General features: G+C 38.7%; 1 protein-coding gene across 2 annotated transcripts; it reads left to right on the top strand.

Annotated features, from left to right (window-relative positions):
• Positions 1-1,829: 1,829 nt before the first annotated feature.
• Positions 1,830-12,979, top strand: ccdc166 (coiled-coil domain containing 166). Of its 2 annotated transcripts, none has more exons than XM_062993332.1 (7): positions 1,830-2,003; positions 4,578-4,631; positions 6,850-6,904; positions 7,833-7,977; positions 8,820-8,899; positions 11,477-11,641; positions 12,663-12,979. In XM_062993332.1, exons 1-7 carry the CDS (start codon positions 1,918-1,920, stop codon positions 12,891-12,893), a joined length of 816 nt encoding a protein of 271 aa, XP_062849402.1. In that variant the 5' UTR covers positions 1,830-1,917; the 3' UTR covers positions 12,894-12,979. The 2 variants fall into 2 exon arrangements, with proteins under 2 accessions (XP_062849402.1, XP_062849401.1); XM_062993331.1 differs by having other exon boundaries at positions 1,831-2,003; positions 11,474-11,641.
• Positions 12,980-19,336: the final 6,357 nt, after the last annotated feature.

Here is a 19,336-nt window from a genome sequence, read left to right as displayed (position 1 = left end):
GCATTCGATTTATTGATGAACCAACTAACTTTTTTTCTGAACTTTGTGTTACATCTTCTTTTGTTTAATGATCTGAAATAATTCAGACTGACAAATATATGCACTAACAGAGAGAATAAAACCAATAGTTGTTCATATATCAGGGTGCTTCAAATCATACACTGTTCAGCCATTAAAACCACCTCCTGGTTTCTACACTCACTGTCCATTTTATCAGCTCCACTTACCATATAGAAGCACTTTGTAGTTCTACAATTACTGACTGTAGTCCAGCTGTTTCTCTGCAACTTTGTTTGCCTGTTTTCACCCTGTTCTTCAATGGTCAGGACTCTCCCAGGACCACCACAGAGCAGGTATTATTTAGGTGGTGGATGATTCTCAGCACTGCAGTGACAATGACATGGTGGTAGATGAGTGGATAAGACACAGCAATGCTGATGGAGTTTTTACATTTACATTTTCTGCATTTAGCAGACGCCTTTATCCAAAGCGACTTACAGTACAGTTACAGTAGTTTGAGCAATTGAGGGTTGCTCAAGGGCCCAACAGTTGCAACCTGGCAGAGGTGAGGCTTGAACCGGCAACCCTATGATTACTAGTCCAGTACCTTAACCACTAGGCTACAACTGCCCTGTTTTTAAGCACGTCACTGTCACTGCTGGACTGAGAATAGTCCACCAACTAAAAATATATCCAGCCAACAGCGCCCCATGGGCATCGTCCTGTGACCACTGATGAAGGTCTAGAAGATGACCAACTCAAACAACAGCAATCGATGAGCGATCGTCTCTGACTTTACATCTACAAGGTGGACCAACTAGGCAGGAGTGTCTAATAGAGTGGACAGTGAGTGGACACGGTATTTAAAAACTCCAGCAGTGCTGCTGTGTCTGATCCACTCATACCAGCACAACACACACTAACACACCACCACCACGTCAGTGTCACTGCAGGGCTGAGAATGATCCACCACCCAAATAATACCTACTCTGTGGTGGTCCTGTGGGGGTTCTGACCATTGAAGAACAGGGTGAAAACTAAAAAGGTATGTAGAGAAACAGATGGACTACAGTCAGTAATTGTAGAACTACAAAGTGCTCCTATATGGTAAGTGGAGCTGATAAAATGGACAGTGACAGTAGAAACAAGGGGGTGGCTTTAATGTTATTGCTGATCAGTGTATACATGTATTTATCTACTACTTATATATTACATATGGTATCAACTAAATCATTTTGGACGCATTTTTAATTATTTTCAAGATTTTCGATGCACGTGGAAAAAGGTTCACAGACAATGAAGCAATTCACTGTCCTGCTCGGTTGAATCACTGAACGAATCAGTGAACCGAAATGATTCATACATGCGACATGATTCGGATCCTTTAAATGAACAACTGTGCGCTGCGCTGCTAGTGTTTCTCTTTCAGGTCCCCCTGCCTACAGTAAAAATATACCACGCTACTGTAATATAGTGGTAAAAATATTCCAGCATCATTTAATATCCATAAAAACAGCTCATTTACGGTAGTGTTTGAAGAATTGAAGTATTGTGTCCTTAAGGTCACCTGACAGTTTCTCTTGTATTTAAACGGAACAGTCCTGCTGCAGGTTAGGTTAGAGACTTTATCTGACATATTAACCGTGCTGCAGTTCAAAGTTAATAAAATCGATTTAAACGCTATTTAAATAGAATAAACATTTACCTGACACTTTGAAAATTGACTTATTTATTCCATTTTTACGTTTACATTGTGTTTGTTCCACCGTTGCTTGGTTACAACGACGCACAATACAAATGGAAACATGCTAATAGCAACAGCAGCCCTGAGTTGTGTTGCAGATCAGTAATAATGTGGTTTCACATGTTTGCTTAGTAGATGAGTTTAAAATCGTCTTAATTATATGATTCATTAAAATGCCTCCAAAGAAACAGAAAGATAAAACAGCAGGAGATTCTGAGCAGACAGGAGACACAGATCCAGACACGCACTTACACAAAGAGTAAGAGGAATTTTCCATAAATACCAGTTCTGCCTAAATGTTAAAACTTTTAATAGTATATCTGTATATATACTGTTATTTTATTGTAGTGTATACATATTATATACTACAATATTACAAGTTAAAGTTAAAACTTATTGTACTAGTCATGTATGGTCATGTCATGGTTTGACTAGTTTAGTTTGCCATTATTATTTTTTTTACTATTATTTTTTTTTAATGAACTTTATTGAACAACAAATATATTACAAAAGAATACATCAATCACAGCCAAGATGTAACTTACACAGTGAAAATTAGACAATTATTAACTCAAAAATTGCTCATTGCTCATAATTGCTCGAGGTTATAGAAATAGAAGTGAAATAAACTATAAATAAAATTACCTGAAGCAGGAGTTTATAAATAATACCATTTAATGATTTTTTAAAAAAGACCTAAAGGGATAGAGAAGTTTTCTAGTAGTGTTAAAGTACGTCTTGCCTTCACATTTTTACAGTTTTAACGTATTAATGGACGATATAAAGGATGCTTTAAAAGTGTTGAAATTTGGTCCATTATTCATAAATTTACAACAATGAATGTGATATTTGAATAATACTAAGAGAAGGTTGACAATATAAGTCTCATCTGAATTCAATGTCACTTTTAGTTATTCCAAATAGAATAAATTCAGTTTTCAATTTAAAGTTAGTTAGTTAATGAGCAAAATGAGCAATCCCAAAATAAGTGAATAAGGGATTCTTCATATTTGTGACAAAATGAACATTCAGTATTTATATCTTTTTTAAATTTAGCAATAGTTTTATTGATTGGGTAACATCTATGCAGAATCCTTAGATTTACTTCCCTTACCTTATTTGTGATAAAAAATGTATTTGGTAAAAGCCATGTTATTTTCCAATCTAGTATATCATAATATAAGTTATTCCAAAAGAATACTGCAGCTGGTTTAGATATTATATTCCTTTGAACAATGTTCCTAATACATAGGTTAGTAGTTTTATCATTAAGCAATGCATATTCATTACCTATAAAGAGCTGATTAAGTGTTATTGTAGGAATAATACAGTTTTTCCTTTTTGGGTATGTTGAAAGCAGAGTAAGAACTCCAGCTGGTATAGCATCAAAGACAATAGCATACTGTCTAGGAGTAAAGGGGGCCTTGAATTCTGATAGAAATTGTTCATAAGTAAATAAAAATCCATTTTCATTTAAAAGCTGACTGACAAGAAAAATGTTATTGTCAACCCATCTCTTAATGTATAATGATTTGTGTTTAAAAGTTATATCTTGGTTATTCCATAATATTTATGAGGTGAGAAGTTGTGTGAATAAGACACAGACCAACATAATAAGAGCTGTTTATGAAAGTTGGAAAGCTTTATAGGCAGTTTAGGAATTTTATAGTTACATCTTATGAGGAAATTCAAACCTCTCGATGTAGTTTGCCATTATAGGTAGGTAGACTCCTGGGTTGAGTCGTCAGGGTTTAAAAACGAATGCACGTGTATCTTAGACTTTACGGTAACAGACTGTTCAGAGCTAAAGTGCCTAGAAGGAGCAGTTCGGGTACCACTGTACCCCTATCTCGTTTAAACTTGGCCATGTGTATTATAGAATTATTTGTGCAATTTCAGTGGTAGTAATTGTATTGGTATGAAGTAAAACCTGCTAAAAATATCCAAATACATTAAAAGCAACCGTGAACAAGGTCATATTAGGGGCGTTACGGTAAAAAATATAAAGTAAGATTACATGCTCAACATTTTTTTTACAGTATTATTATTTATTTATTTATTATTTATTTGCCTTTACAACTACTTTGTAAATGCACTTTGAAGTCCCATTTACCTATGTCCGTAAATGAAAGAGGAACCCCACTGAGCTCCCACTGACTAGATATTATTTGGGTCATGGACCATTCTCAACACTGCACTGACACTGACATGGTAATGGCAGGGTAGGGTTTGTTGTACTGGCTCTCGATTACTGTGTGTGAACTGTTCAACGACTTGATCCGAGCGGCTCACCAAGCGCTCGCAGACTCAAGAAAAATATCTAGCATGTTAAATATCTAGACCTGTCTGGGACTCAAAATCGTGTAGTGTGAAAGGTGTTGTGATCATGTTGTAATTGTTATGAACGCAAAATACAGAAGGGAAACCCTGGAGGATGAGTTGTAAATCTTTGAAACAGGGGCATAATATAGTTTATATCAAATTACATCAGCACACACAAGCTTTACAGTATTTGTGACTTTCATGCCAAACCATAATACCAGTGTTGCATTTTACTTCCAACTGTCTCTGCAGAACAGACAATCTCACACGTAGACAAACACGTAGTTTGGGAGACCAGATAGACTCGTATGAGATTCCTCATAGTAACGTGTTGTGTAGTGCGTGACCCCCTTTCGCTGATCAGTCGTGTAGTGTGAAAACCACAACGACTTAAAAAGACTCCAGATTACAAGAGATCCATTTGTGTAGTGTGAACCTGGCATAACTCTTCGATATGAAGTTTATAAAGCTAAGTTAACTTACTGCATTGTGTCTGGTTTCTGATACTTAGGCATGACATGCTGACTGAAACACTCAACCGTTTTAAGAGGAGAGTGGAACAGCTGTATCCTTACACTGTGTGCGCTCACACACACACACACACACACACACACACACACACACACACAGACATCCCAAGTTGCAAAAAATCATTTCAGGGAGGTACCCCCGGACCCGGACCTCGACCCTGACCCCCCAAGCCCCAAAAAAAAAAGAAAAAAAAAAGGTAAAAAACCTCTCGCACACACCAAAGGATATGGGTGATAACAGAACTTTTAGGAGCTGCTAACTGAGCTACTAAGCTAACTGTTCGCATAGTGCACTAGATTGTATATTAGAAAAGAATTTATGTTCCTTACTTAGTGCACTAGATAGTGTACTAGATAACAGACTTATGTTTCTTACATAATGCTTTAGGTAGCGTTTTAGTTAACGGATTTAGGTTCCCTACATAGTGCACTAAATTGTATATCAGATAACGGATTTATGTTCCCTACATAGTGCACTAGATTGTATTTTAGATATGAATTTATGTTCCTTATGTAGTGCACTAGATAGTGAATTAGACAATTGGTTTATGTTCCCTACACAGTGCACTAGATTGTATATCAGATCACGGATTTATGTTCCCTACATAGTGCACTAGATTGTATATTAGATAACGCATTCATGTTCACCACATAGTGCACTAGAAAGTATAACTAGATGATGATTTGTGTTCCTTACATAGTGCACTAGATAGTGTATTACATAATTAATTATGTTCCCTACATAGTGCACTAAATTGTATATCAGATCACGGATTTATGTTCCCTACATAGTGCACTAGATTGTATATTAGATAACGCATTCATGTTCACTACATAGTGCACTAGAAAGTATAACTAGATGATGATTTGTGTTCCTTACATAGTGCACTAGATAGTGTATTACATAATTAATTATGTTCCCTACATAGTGCACTAAATTGTATATCAGATCACGGATTTATGTTCCCTACATAGTGCACTAGATTGTATATTAGATAACGCATTCATGTTCACTACATAGTGCACTAGAAAGTATAACTAGATGATGATTTGTGTTCCTTACATAGTGCACTAGATAGTGTATTACATAATTAATTATGTTCCCTACATAGTGCACTAGATAGTGTATTACATAATTAATTATGTTCCCTACATAGTGCACTAAATTGTATATCAGATATCGGATTTATGTTCCCTACATAGTGCACTAGACAGTATATTAGACAATTGATTTATGTTTCCTACACAGTGCGCTAGATTGTATATCAGATAACGGATTTAATACGCGTCCTCTTGGCCGCTCGTTCTAGATTCCGGGAGATTTTATCTGGCTTGCGGGCATCAGGGAGCCGCTACGTATATGCGGGAGACTCCCGGAACTTCCAGGAGACTTGGGATGTCTGCACACACTATGCCTACACCTAACCCTAACATTCACATTCAGGTTTTGCTGTACTGAGGATAGCTTGCTCATAGAGTCAAATAGACTGCAGGTGTGAATTAGTATAGAAAGTGTGCAATGGCTTGCAATACCTCATTGAGGTAATCAGCTCTTTATTACCAAAATCATTTATTGAACTTTATAGTTTTACTAGTCGATACATATTTAATAGTGTGTTTAAAAACATACTATTTAATTAATGTGTAAATAATCACTTCAAAACAAACAAAAATTACTAAGAAAACACATGGACGTTTAAAAGTTTCAGGTCTAAGTATTTTGGGTCTGTAAACATGCTAGTGTTAAACGTTAGCTTATGTCGATACAAGCATAATGGATTCTACACTGATAGGCACAAGAAGGTCCTGGGCTCGATCCCCAGGTGGGGCGGTCCGGGTCCTTTCTGTGTGGAGTTTGCATATTCTCCCCGTGTCTGCATGGGTTTCCTCCGGGTGCTCGAGTTTCCTCCCACAGTCCAAAGACATGCAAGTGAGGTGAATTGGGGATACTAAATTACCCATGACTGTGTTCGATATAACCTTGTGAACCAATGAATCTTGTTTGATGAGTAACTACCGTTCCTGTCATGAATGTAACCAAAGTGTAAAACATGACGTTAAAATCCTAATAAACAAACAAACAAATAAACAAATAAACACTGATAGGCTGCTAATCCAGGTACAGCTCACTAACTAAATGATGCCCCTTGCTGAAAACACACACACACACACACACACACACACACTAAACATAGTATAAACGACAATGTACTTTTTTTAAGTGTTGACCATTTAACAGTAAATAAAATACAGAAGAAGAGATCATGAGTTTCTCCAAAATGAAGTCAATCAAACACAAATGGAAAATGTAAGTACATAAACACACACACACACACACATACACAAACACACACACACACACACTGATCTTTTGCTTGATTCCTGCTCTTTGGTAGCTATAGGATCATACACTGACTAGGCATAACATTATGACCACTGACAGGTGAAGTGAATAACACTGATTTTCTCTTCATCACGGCACCTGTTAGTGGGTGGGAGATATTAGGCAGCAAGTGAACATTTTATCCTTAAAGTTGATGTGTTAGAAGCAGGAAAAATGGGCAAGCTTAAGTGGTCCAAGGAAGGAACAGTGGTAAACCGGCGACAGGATCATGGGCGGCCAAGGCTCATTAATGCACGTGGGGAGTGAAGGCTGGCCTGTGTGGTCCGATCCAACAGACGAGCTACTGTAGCTCAAATTTTACATTTACATTTTCAGCATTTAGCAGATGCTTTTATCCAAAGCGACTTACACAATGATCAATTGAGGGTTAAGGGTCTTGCTCAGGGACCCAACAGTGGCAACTTGGTGGTAGCGGGGCTTGAACCGGCAACCTTCTGTTTACTAGTGCAGTACTTTAACCACTGAGCTATCACAAATTGCTGAAGAAGTTAATGCTGGTTCTGATAGAAAGGTGTCAGAATACACAGTGCATCACAGTTTGTTGCGTATGGGGCAGCAAAAGGGAGACCAACACAATATTAGGAAGGTGGTCATAATGTTATGCCTGATCGGTGTAAGTATGCATGTTGTGCAATATAAACTGCTTTTCCATCTTACATTATGATACAGCATAATGCACAAGCATAATTCCAAATCACAAACTTGTCTGTCAAACGTTTTGGTTGTGTCATTGCTCTCGCTCATCAGTAGCAAGCATTTTCTCATTAATGATTGATACTCTGGATAATATGCAGTCCTGTAGACACTGACACACATTTTTGCACCTCTGCAGGAAGAGTACCTGTCATACATATCAGAACGAATGCAGAAGCACCAGAGAGCTATTGTAACTGTAAATGAGCAAAGCCAACAAGAGCTGGAGGAGCTCAGAAGACAGCGAGAGGAGACGCTGGAGACATATGAGAAAGAAGGCAATGGTGTGTGAGTGTGTGTGTGTGTGTGGTGTGCTGAGAAACTGATTTCATAATTCTCGATTGGACGTCAAACAATGATTATCAAAAACTGTGTATCACTCTTCACAATAAAAGATTTCATTCGGGGTGTGTGTCTGTGTGTGTGTGGTGTGTTGAGAGACTAATTCTCAATAGATATCAAACAATGATTATCAAAACCTGCATATTATTCTTCACAATAAGATATTTCATTTGACCTTCCAGCTGAGTCGTTGATGCAATTTTGTTGAAATTGTGGTGAGCTGACCATTCATGGAAAGATTTACCAGTGTTCCAAGCTTTCTCTATTTGTGGAAATCACTGTATTTGCTGGAGTCTCAGAGCCTTAGCGATGGCTTTGTAACCCTATCCAGACTGGTACATTTTAATGACTTTGTTTCACATTTGCATTTAAATTTTAGAACATGACTTTGTGCTGCTTTTTAAGACCTTCTAGCCAGATTTACATTGCCAGTGATGTTTTAATTGACATTTATATTTAACAGGTCTGGATGTAACCATGCCTGGGTGTGGCTAGTGAAATTAAACCCACTTTTTAACTGAATTTGGTTGAGCGATTGATTTTGTTGCCAATGGGGAAATAGTTTGATTATCTGAAAGATATGAGTATGACAAATATTTCATAATTCTCAATTGGACATCACAATAGGAGACTTCATTCGGGTTTGTGTGTGTGTGTGTGTGTGTGCTGAGAGACTGATATCATAATTCTTAATTAGATGTCAAACAATGATTATCAAAACCTGTTTATTATTATACACAACAAGAGATTTCATTTGGTTTTTGTGTATGTGTGTGTGTTCAAGGGCTGAAGCGGGAGATTTTGGAGAAGGAAAAAGAGTTGGCTCTGCTTAATCTTGAGCTAGCTGAGCTGAAGGAATTTAAGGTAGACTTGGGGTACTTGCATGTGCACTCTTACCTGTGTGTTTATTGTCATTATTTTTATGAGTAATGAAGTATATAGGCTATTTAGGTTTTCTGTCAATTGTCAATCTTCATAGTTTTTTTTATTTTTAAGAGTAATTTCAAATGAATACAAGTTCAGTGTGGTCATCAGCTTCTCCATTTGAAGAGATATGAGTCTTGCATTGCTAGAAATGACTGCCAGATAATGTTGCAAAGACGGCTTAAACAGACTATACTGTGGGGACTTGTTTGTCGTCTTCTTTCAGCTGTTCCCATTAGGGGTCCTCACAGTGGATCATATGTCTCCGTTTTGCCCTGTCCTGAACATCCTCATTTGTCTTCCCAACCACCTGCATGTCCTTCCTCACCACATCTATAAACCTCCTCTTTGGCCTTCGTCTCCTCCTCCTACCTGGCAGCTTTATCCTCAGCATCCTTCTCCCAACAGACCTCTTATCCCTTTGTCTTTGTCTCCATTGCATTGATATAAACCTTCTATTCACCTCTCTACCACATTCTCCATTACTTTGTAACCTTGATGAAATATTTAAATGCACTGAATTCCTAATATATTATTAAATGGGCAATTTATTTAGTTACTCTTCAGTAAAATTGTATTTGCAGTTGATTATTTTATTGTATTAAAAATAAATCGCATGACATTAGGGCTTGTTTGAAGTGTGGAATATAATTTAAACATTCTCATCTATTACCTTTTTAGGAATATGGAGGCTCAAATAAAATGAGGTCTAATTATACAATAGGGCACCACTATTGAATTGTTTTTGCAAAGGACTGGTGTTGCTGCATGTTTTAATCCAAACCAGGGAGGAGTTACACCTGATACACTATATTGCCAAAAGTATTCACTCACCCATCCAAATCATTGAATTCAGGTGTTCCAATCACTTCCATGGCCACAGGTGTATAAAACCAAGCACCTAGGCATGCAGACTGCTTCTACAAACATTAGTGAAAGAATGGGTCGCTCTCAGGAGCTCAGTGAATTCCAGCGTGGTACCGTGATAAGTTGCCACCTGTGCAACAAGTCCAGTCATGAAATTTCCTCACTACTAAATATTCCACAGTCAACCGTCAGTGGTATTATAACAAAGTGGAAGCGATTGGGAACGACAGCAACTTGGCCACAAAGTGGTAGGCCACGTAAAATGACAGAGCGGGGTCAGCGGATGCTGAGGCACATAGTGTGCAGAGGTCGCCAACTTTCTGCAGAGTCAATCACTACAGACCTCCAAACTTCATGTGGCCTTCAGATTAGCTCAAGAACAGTGTGTAGAGAGCTTCATGGAATGGGTTTCCATGGCTGAGCAGCTGCATCCAAGCCTTACATCATCAAGCACAATGCAAAGCATCGGATGCAAATGCGCTTCTGGAAGAATGGTCAAAAATCCCCATAAACACACTCCTAAACCTTGTGGAAAGCCTTCCCAGAAGAGTTGAAGCTGTTATAGCTGCAAAGGGTGGGCCGACATCATATTAAACTCTATGGACTAAGAATAGGATGTCACTCAAGTTCATATATGTGTAAAGGCAGACGAGCGAATACTTTTGGCTATATAGTGTATAACTGATCAGTCATTTGAAGACTAAGTCTAATTGTGCAAGTTTTATCTGATGTTTTCTTGGGCCTGTTTTGTATATGTAATATAATAATAGTTTATTATATTACATATACCATTTCTTTATTCTATTATTTCAGCTACATAGTATTGTACAGTAATACTTGTTTACTTTAATACTTTATACTTTAATGTACATTGAGCTGCTGTAACAACTGGCTTTACTTTTGGGATTAATAAAGTGATCTCTCTCTCTCTCTCTCTCTCTCTCTCTCTCTTCATCACGGTACCTGTTAGTAGGTGGGATATATTAGGCAGCAAGTGAACATTTTATCCTCAAAGTTGGTGTGTTAGAAGCAGGAAAAATGGGCGAGCGTAAGGATTTGAGCGAGTTTGACAAGGGCCAAATTGTGATGGCTAGATGGCTGGGTCAGATCATCTCCAAAACTGCAGCTCTTGTGGGGTGTTCCCGTTCTGCAGTGGTCAGTATCTATCAAAAGTGCTCCAAGGAAGGAACAGTGGTAAACCAGCGACAGGATCATGGGTGGCCAAGGCTCACTGATGCACTTTAATGTACACTGATGTACTTTAATATACATTGAGCTGCTGTAATAACTGGCTTTACTTTTGGGATTAATAAAGTGATCTATCTATCTATCTATCTATCTATCTATCTATCTATCTATCTATCTATCTATCTATCTATCTATCTATCTATCCATCTATCCATCTATCCATCCATCCATCCATCCATCCATCCATCCATCCATCCATCCATCCATCCACCCATCCACCCATCCACCCATCCATCTAGAATTAGATCTGAGTATGTAGCATGTCTGTTGTAAATATATTTGGAAAACCTTGCAGTAGAAAAGCACACGCTACGCACAACTGAAAGCAACATTTTTAGAACACCACCATGCAGAGTTTGCTAACTGTGCTCCACCTTAAAAAGTGTGTTTTGTATGCAGCAGCAGCAGTTAGGTCATATAGCTGAGCTGGAGAAGGAGGTGGTAGCTGCTCGCTGTCGTCATTCTGAGTCTATGGTGGCTTTGAAAGCTGGCTTGCTCAAAGAGATGGAGCGTCACCAGGTTCAGGCAGACAACAAGGTGCAGGAATTCGCCCTTGCAGCGAAGAAGGTGCACACATACACACATACATTTACATACAAACAGAATGTATCCTACCAGTATTGCATCAAAGCCCACCACTTGAGATCAAATTATTTAGATAACTTTAAAGAGACTGTAGTCAAAGTGCATTTAATTAAGTAAATGTGAAGTGAATTTGATATAAATTATTGTCAAATCCCAAATAGTATGTAACATCATTGTACAGCACAGACAGTAAGATATTAATTTTATTTCATTTTCATGTTTTACTGCTGCTTTATCCTGGTCAGGGTCACAATGGGTCTGGGTTCCCCAGAATCACCGGGTCCAATGCAATACCACACTTCAGACAGGACGCCAATCCATCACACATAGCCAATAACATTTGTATGTAGATACCTGACCAGCAAACATGATCTCTGCGGATTCAAACCCTGGATGTCATTTACCGCTGCGCCACCCGAGTGTCCTGTAGTGAGATATACAGGTCCAAAAGAATCACCTTAGGGATTCAGATGCAAAACACCTGGCTGAAAGTATTGGGGAACCTGCATATACTGGTACATTTGGTGTTCAAAAATATGTCTTTATAATAAAATAAGAAACTTACCTCTAATTAAAACTTATCTTATGTGTACAATATAAGAGTCTGGAGCTCATTTGCTAGACACAAGGCACAATATGGGCCCGTCTGTGGCAGGTAAAATAGAAGCGGTAGGTGACTGTGGGCATGTCAGAGATGATGTGTGATAGTTTGCGGCTTTCCTTGGTAGGGTGGGGGTGTGTAGCCACAGAAGAAGTTACAGCCGGGGAGATTGGATACCACTAGATTGGGAGGAAAAGGAGGAAAATGCAAAAATAATGACTAATAAATATTCAAATTTCAATTCAAATATTTTATTTGATTTTCTTGTTTCTACCACCAGTTTAACCTGATCAGGGTTGTGGTGGATCCAGCTGGAATAACTAACAGTTAAAGGTTTAAGAAATGCTGGTAAGAGCTCTTTACGCCTTTTTTGTGTGTGCTTTTTCTCTGCCTCACTCTTAGGAGGCCTCTAGCTGCCTGCTCTCTCATACACAGAAGATGTCAGAGGAAAACCAGCATCTGCGTGAAGAGTTACTGCATCTGATCCAGAGAGCTCATGCTCAGCGCAGCCACCAGCAGCAACTGCAGGAGCAGCACAGACAACTGCTGCTGGAAACAGAGTATGTACAGAAGCTGCAGTATCTGCCCCCCTCCACAGCACAGAAGAACCTGCATTTAAATGAAAGTGAATGAGTTGGCAATTGAGTTGGTTATGCACTGCTAGAACAGTGTATCAGGTGCACCTGTAGCGCAGTGGTAAAACTCTCAGCTCTACTATATGGACAGTGTTTTTGATTATTTCAAATGTGTTGCAAGCATCAAATTATGGATTAGTGTATAATTACAAACATAAAAAGTTAAATAGCTAAGGTTTTTCGTTTTCAATGTAAAAATGCATAATGCATAAATGCTTTCTGCATTTAATAAGTTTACTTTTGATGCCTTATATCATAGTTAGCATAGATAATGTAATTAGATACAGTATATACGTAGTATTATGTAATATATACAGTGTATCACAAAAGTGAGTACACCCCTCACATTTCTGCAGATATTTAAGTATATCTTTTCATGGGACAACACTGACAAAATGACACTTTGACACAAGGAAAAGTAGTCTGTGTGCAGCTTATATATCAGTGTAAATTTATTCTTCCCTCAAAATAACTCAATATACAGCCATTAATGTCTAAACCACCGGCAACAAAAGTGAGTACACCCCTTAGTGAAAGTTCCTGAAGTGTCAATATTTTGTGTGGCCACCATTATTTCCCAGAACTGCCTTAACTCTCTTGGGCATGGAGTTTACCAGAGCTTCACAGGTTGCCACTGGAATGCTTTTCCACTCCTCCATGACGACATCACGGAGCTGGCGGATATTCGAGACTTTGCACTCCTCCACCTTCCGCTTGAGGATGCCCCAAATATGTTCTATTGGGTTTAGGTCTGAAGACATGCTTGGCCAGTCCATCACCTTTACCCTCAGCCTCTTCAATAAAGCAGTGGTCGTCTTAGAGGTGTGTTTGGGGTCATTATCATGCTGGAACACTGCCCTGCGACCCAGTTTCCGGAGGGAGGGGATCATGCTCTGCTTCAGTATTTCACAGTACATATTGGAGTTCATGTGTCCCTCAATGAAATGTAACTCCCCAACACCTGCTGCACCCATGCAGCCCCAGACCATGGCATTCCCACCACCATGCTTGACTGTAGGCATGACACACTTATCTTTGTACTCCTCACCTGATTGCCGCCACACATGCTTGAGACCATCTGAACCAAACAAATTAATCTTGGTCTCATCAGACCATAGGACATGGTTCCAGTAATCCATGTCCTTTGTTGACATGTCTTCAGCAAACTGTTTGCGGGCTTTCTTGTGTAGAGACTTCAGAAGAAGCTTCCTTCTGGGGTGACAGCCATGCAGACCAATTTGATGTAGTGTGCGGCGTATGGTCTGAGCACTGACAGGCTGACCCCCCACCTTTTCAATCTCTGCAGCAATGCTGACAGCACTCCTGCGCCTATCTTTCAAAGACAGCAGTTGGATGTGACGCTGAGCACGTGCACTCAGCTTCTTTGCATGACCAATGCGAGGTCTGTTCTGAGTGGACCCTGCTCTTTAAAAACGCTGGATGATCTTGGCCACTGTGCTGCAGCTCAGTTTCAGGGTGTTGGCAATCTTATTGTAGCCTTGGCCATCTTCATGTAGCGCAACAATTCGTCTTTTAAGATCCTCAGGGAGTTCTTTGCCATGAGGTGCCATGTTGGAACTTTCAGTGACCAGTATGAGAGAGTGTGAGAGCTGTACTACTAAATTGAACACACCTGCTCCCTATGCACACCTGAGACCTAGTAACACTAACGAGTCACATGACATTTTGGAGGGAAAATGACAAGCAGTGCTCAATTTGGACATTTAGCGGTGTAGTCTCTTAGGGGTGTACTCACTTTTGTTGCCGGTGGTTTAGACATTAATGGCTGTATATTGAGTTATTTTGAGGGAAGAATAAATTTACACTGTTATATAAGCTGCACACAGACTACTTTTCATTGTGTCAAAGTGTCATTTTGTCAGTGTTGTCCCATGAAAAGATATACTTAAATATCTGCAGAAATGTGAGGGGTGTACTCACTTTTGTGATACACTGTATATAATGTTATATATAATTTCTTCTAATTCTTCTAATCTCTGCTAGTATACATCAAGACACTAAGACACCTTACAAATGTTGTTTGAGACCCCGGTCATTTTCCATTTAAAATGTTCTGAAAGATGTTATGATGCGTTTAAGGTAAGCATAGGCACTTGGCTGCTACAACTTGGATCCAGTGTTTGAATCCCCAAACGGTGCTGTTGGGCATCTACATGCAGACATGCTTGTCTATGGTTGGGGTGTGGTGGCCTGTAGTTCTTTTGTAGTGACTTCCCAGATGATTCACCAATGCGTTTTTGGTAAAATATTAGTTACTGGCCAATCATGGGAAGGTTTACCAGTGTTCCAAGTTTTCTCTATTTGTGAATAATGGCTCTCACTGTATTTGCTGGAGTCTCAGAGGTTTAGCAATGGTTCCGTAACCCTATCCAGACTGGTACATTTTAATGACTTTGTTTCATGTCTGCATTTAAATTTTAGAACATGACTTTGTGCTGCTTTTTAAGACCTTCTAGCCTGATTCACATTGCCATGTTTTAAGTGACGTTTATATTGAACAGGCCTGGCTGTAACCATGCCTGGGTGTGGCTAGTGAAATTAAACCCACTTTTTAATTGAATTTGGTTGAGCGATTGATTTTGTTGCCAATGGGGAAATAGTTTGATTATCTGAAATATATGAGTATGACAAATATGCTTAAACAAAGGAAATTAGAAATGGGCAAATACTTTGACTAACTTTTTATAATTAGTCTCTGCATGTAGATGTTTCAGCAGTATGCAGGTACAGTGTGTTTTCTGTTTGTTTCTCAAGTTAAAGAAGAAAGTAGTATTACACCACTGTCACCTTCAATAATATTTGTATTTAAGTGTCTTTCTCTTCACATAAACAGATTAGCTTCAAATAAACAAAGGTATGGAACTGCCTGCAAAATCCACTCAAGGCAGATTATAGCAGTATGGTGAACCTATTGCTAGAAATTGCAAATTAAATAATGAATAGGATTGATGAATTGCCAGAATGAAGATTATATAAAACATGGAGGTGAACACTGTTGTTTGCCAAAATGTATGTGAAGTGGTAGAACACTTAAGCTTGGAGTCAGGGACCATGGCAAACCATCCCACATGAGGTCAGTCAGGGTTGGAAGTTGTCATAGACGCAATGAAGACTTATCTAAGGTCATCAGACAAAAATCAGCTCTCTGTTCCTAGATTTAGGATGTCCACTATGGGTGGCAGGTCCTTCAGCGTTGCCGCCCCAACACTCTGGAACTCTCTGCCCTCGACTCTTCGCTCTATTTCTTCTCTTTCTGCTTTCAAGGTGTCTCTAAAAACTCATCTCTTCTCACAACATTTTCATTCTACTTCTTGAACTTATATCTCTAACCTATCCTTACACACTGTTGAATTGTTTTTGTTTTGTTTTTGTTTTGTCTTGTTTTGCGTGTTGTCGTTTGTTTTCACTTTTTATACTGTACAGCGACCTTGAGCTTGGTGAAAGGCGCTATATAAGTTGAACTTATTATTATTATTATTATCTGCTTTAGGGAAGGATGGCATATATTTAGCCCCACCCACTGTTAATTAACACTGTTAATATATACAGTATATGCTAGTGCACTTAAAAAACGAGAAAGCAAAGTGGGAAACGAAAAGTAAATCACAAGGTGATAGCACATCTGTTCATGTCTGCTTTTCTTTTTTGACACTTAACTTTTATCCAACTAATAAAGATGTTAGGCCTGCCCACAGAAATCCTATTAATTACCAAAAGACAGTCTATAAATAGCTACAGGAAGGACACACTTTCTGATTACTGATCGGTGTCGGCCAGCAGCAATGGCCTATAGATAAATATATAGGGAGTGCTTGTGCTGGCCCAAAAGATTGCAATGACATTTTGGTTTGGGCCAGCGAGGCTGGTCGCAATATAGGAAAAGGTTAAAGCATGTCTGCGCCTCAAACTAAATTGCAAACTTCATTTTGCTATTGATTCATCAATTTTCCATTTATATTTTCAGATATGCAGCCTATTGCTATAAAAAATAACACAAATATTGCATTTTGATTTTGACATTTATTGTGCATGTTTTAAGGCAAAGCCAAAGTGAAGCTTGGGTTTTCTATCCATGTTAGCATTCCCATTTTAAATATGGCCATGAAATATCAGGATGATGTAAAAAATTAAATGACCAATAGCTGTTTTAAATTCATTTTAAATTTAAATTTCAAATTACTTGTGCTTATGTGAAAAAATAATAAAGAAATTAAATAAATAATTACAAATGAAGTTTAAATTTTAACAGGGCAGTTGTAGCCTAGTGGTTGAGGTACTGGACTTGTAATCAAAAGGTCGCTGGTTCAACCCCCACCACTGCCAGGTTGCGACTGTTGGGCCCTTGAGCAAGGCCCTTAACCCTTAATTGCTTAGACAATATACTGTTACAGCCGTAAGTCGCTTTGGATAAAAACGTCTGCTAAATGCTGAAAATGTAAATGTAAACAGGAAAAAGAAAAGATGAAATGGAGTTTGAATTTACATTGTATTAATTATAACATCTGGACGGCATGGTGGCTCGGTGGGTAGCACTGTCGCCTCGCAGCAAGAAGGTACTGGGTTCGATCCGTGAAGGTGAAGGCGAGTCCTTGCTGTGTGGAGTTTGCATGTTTTTCCCATGTCTGCATGGGTTTCCTTTGGGTGCTGCGGTTGCCTCCCACAGTTTGGTTAATTGGAGATACAGTGGACCCTTGACAAAATGTTCATTAGTTAAACCTATTTTTCCCCATAAGAAATCATGTAAATAGAATTCATCCGTGCCAGACCTCCCAACCCCCCCCCCCCCAATTATTATTATTATTATTTTGTTATAAATACAAGTATATTTTACCTTAAATCTTAAATTATAGAATAGACATTCCTGTAATAAACAATAATAAACAACAATACACAGTAGTACTGTACAGTACATAAAACACACCACCTTCCAGCACAGTATGTGTTCTGTACTATACACCATAATAAATTTCCTTCTTTTTATATAAAATGTATCGTCAAGAGTCGACTATACTAAATTGCCTGGGGCCGGCACGGTGGCTAAGTGGGTAGCACTGTCGCCTCACAGCAAGAAGGTTCTGGGTTCGTTCCCCAGGTGGGGCGGTCCGGGGTCATCTCTGTGTGGAGTTTGCATGTTCTCCCCGTGTCTGCGTGGGTTTCCTCCGGGTGCTCCGGTTTCCTCCCATAGTCCAAAGACATGCAAGTGAGGTCAATTGAAGATACAAAAACTGTCCATGACTCTGTTTGATATAACCTTGTGAACTGATGAACCTTGTGTGATGAGTAACTACCGTTCCTGTCATGAATGTAACCAAAGAGTGTAAAACATGTGTGTTTGCCTTGAGATGAACTGGCGACCTGTACAGGGCTGCCTACCTTTTGCTCAGTGAATTGCACCCACAGCGACCCTGACCAGGATAAAATGGTAATGAAATAGACAGTGAATGAATAAATAATCATAATATCTTTATTTATGGATAATATTTCCCTCATGTAATCAATACTATCAGTCAGTAATGTGTAGTCAGTGAGTCACTGTCAGTCACTCAGTAGCACAGCCAGCAGAAAGCAGGTTTGCCGCTTATCATTTGCGCTTAAACCCCATAGTTAGCGGCAATATGAACCGAACCTCGCGGTGAACGAAGCGCAAAACTCATCTTTTGAAAGATTCCAAGGACCCCAGGCTATGTACTGAGACTTTTATTTTGAATAAGCTAAAATCCGTACAACTTCTATTTTCACACATTGAAGATGCGACAAACCAAACAGTGACTGATTGACAACTCGGAATAGAGGCAAGTCTACTTACATTGCGAGGCTTCGTTACGGCCTCATTATCATGGAGCATCTTTATAATCCTGCAACGATACACTGTTTTGTTTACAATTATTATCAGCGCCATTAACTCCCTACAGCTTTTTTCAGTTGCACTGCCATGTTGTTATAGCCGGTTAGCTATAGCCACAGAGCTAAAAGCCTTTGTTCCGAGTAGCGGATCGATAATGTTAGCTTAGCTATGAAAGGCCGTTTTAACTGTAGCTAGCTTAGCCAGTTAGCATCACCGTTAGTTATTTGCATACATGTTAATTACACAACAACCGTATAATTGTTTTATGTAATACTGCACATGACGAGAGAATTACCCGAGAATAAGCAGTGTGTTAAACTTTATACAGTAATTCAGTTAACTAAACTTAACCTTTTAATTTTCGGAAACTAGCGTTATTTATAAAGTCCACTGTAACCCTGGTTACTTCAGAAATTTCTTCTAAAATCAGTTTAACTGTAAAAACACTAATTGTTTTGCTTATCCAGTGAGATATACGACTTTATATAGCCATACAGCACATTACTTTTCTAAATAGTGTGTAAAACAAGAATCAATTACTAGTATGATATTTCACATACTGTTAGTACACTAGT

This window comes from Trichomycterus rosablanca, chromosome 4, assembly GCF_030014385.1.
Source record: "Trichomycterus rosablanca isolate fTriRos1 chromosome 4, fTriRos1.hap1, whole genome shotgun sequence".
Taxonomy (NCBI): Eukaryota; Metazoa; Chordata; class Actinopteri; order Siluriformes; family Trichomycteridae; genus Trichomycterus; species Trichomycterus rosablanca.
The sequence above is the reverse complement of the archived record's forward strand: the minus strand, read 5'-3'. Positions and strand labels throughout refer to the sequence as shown.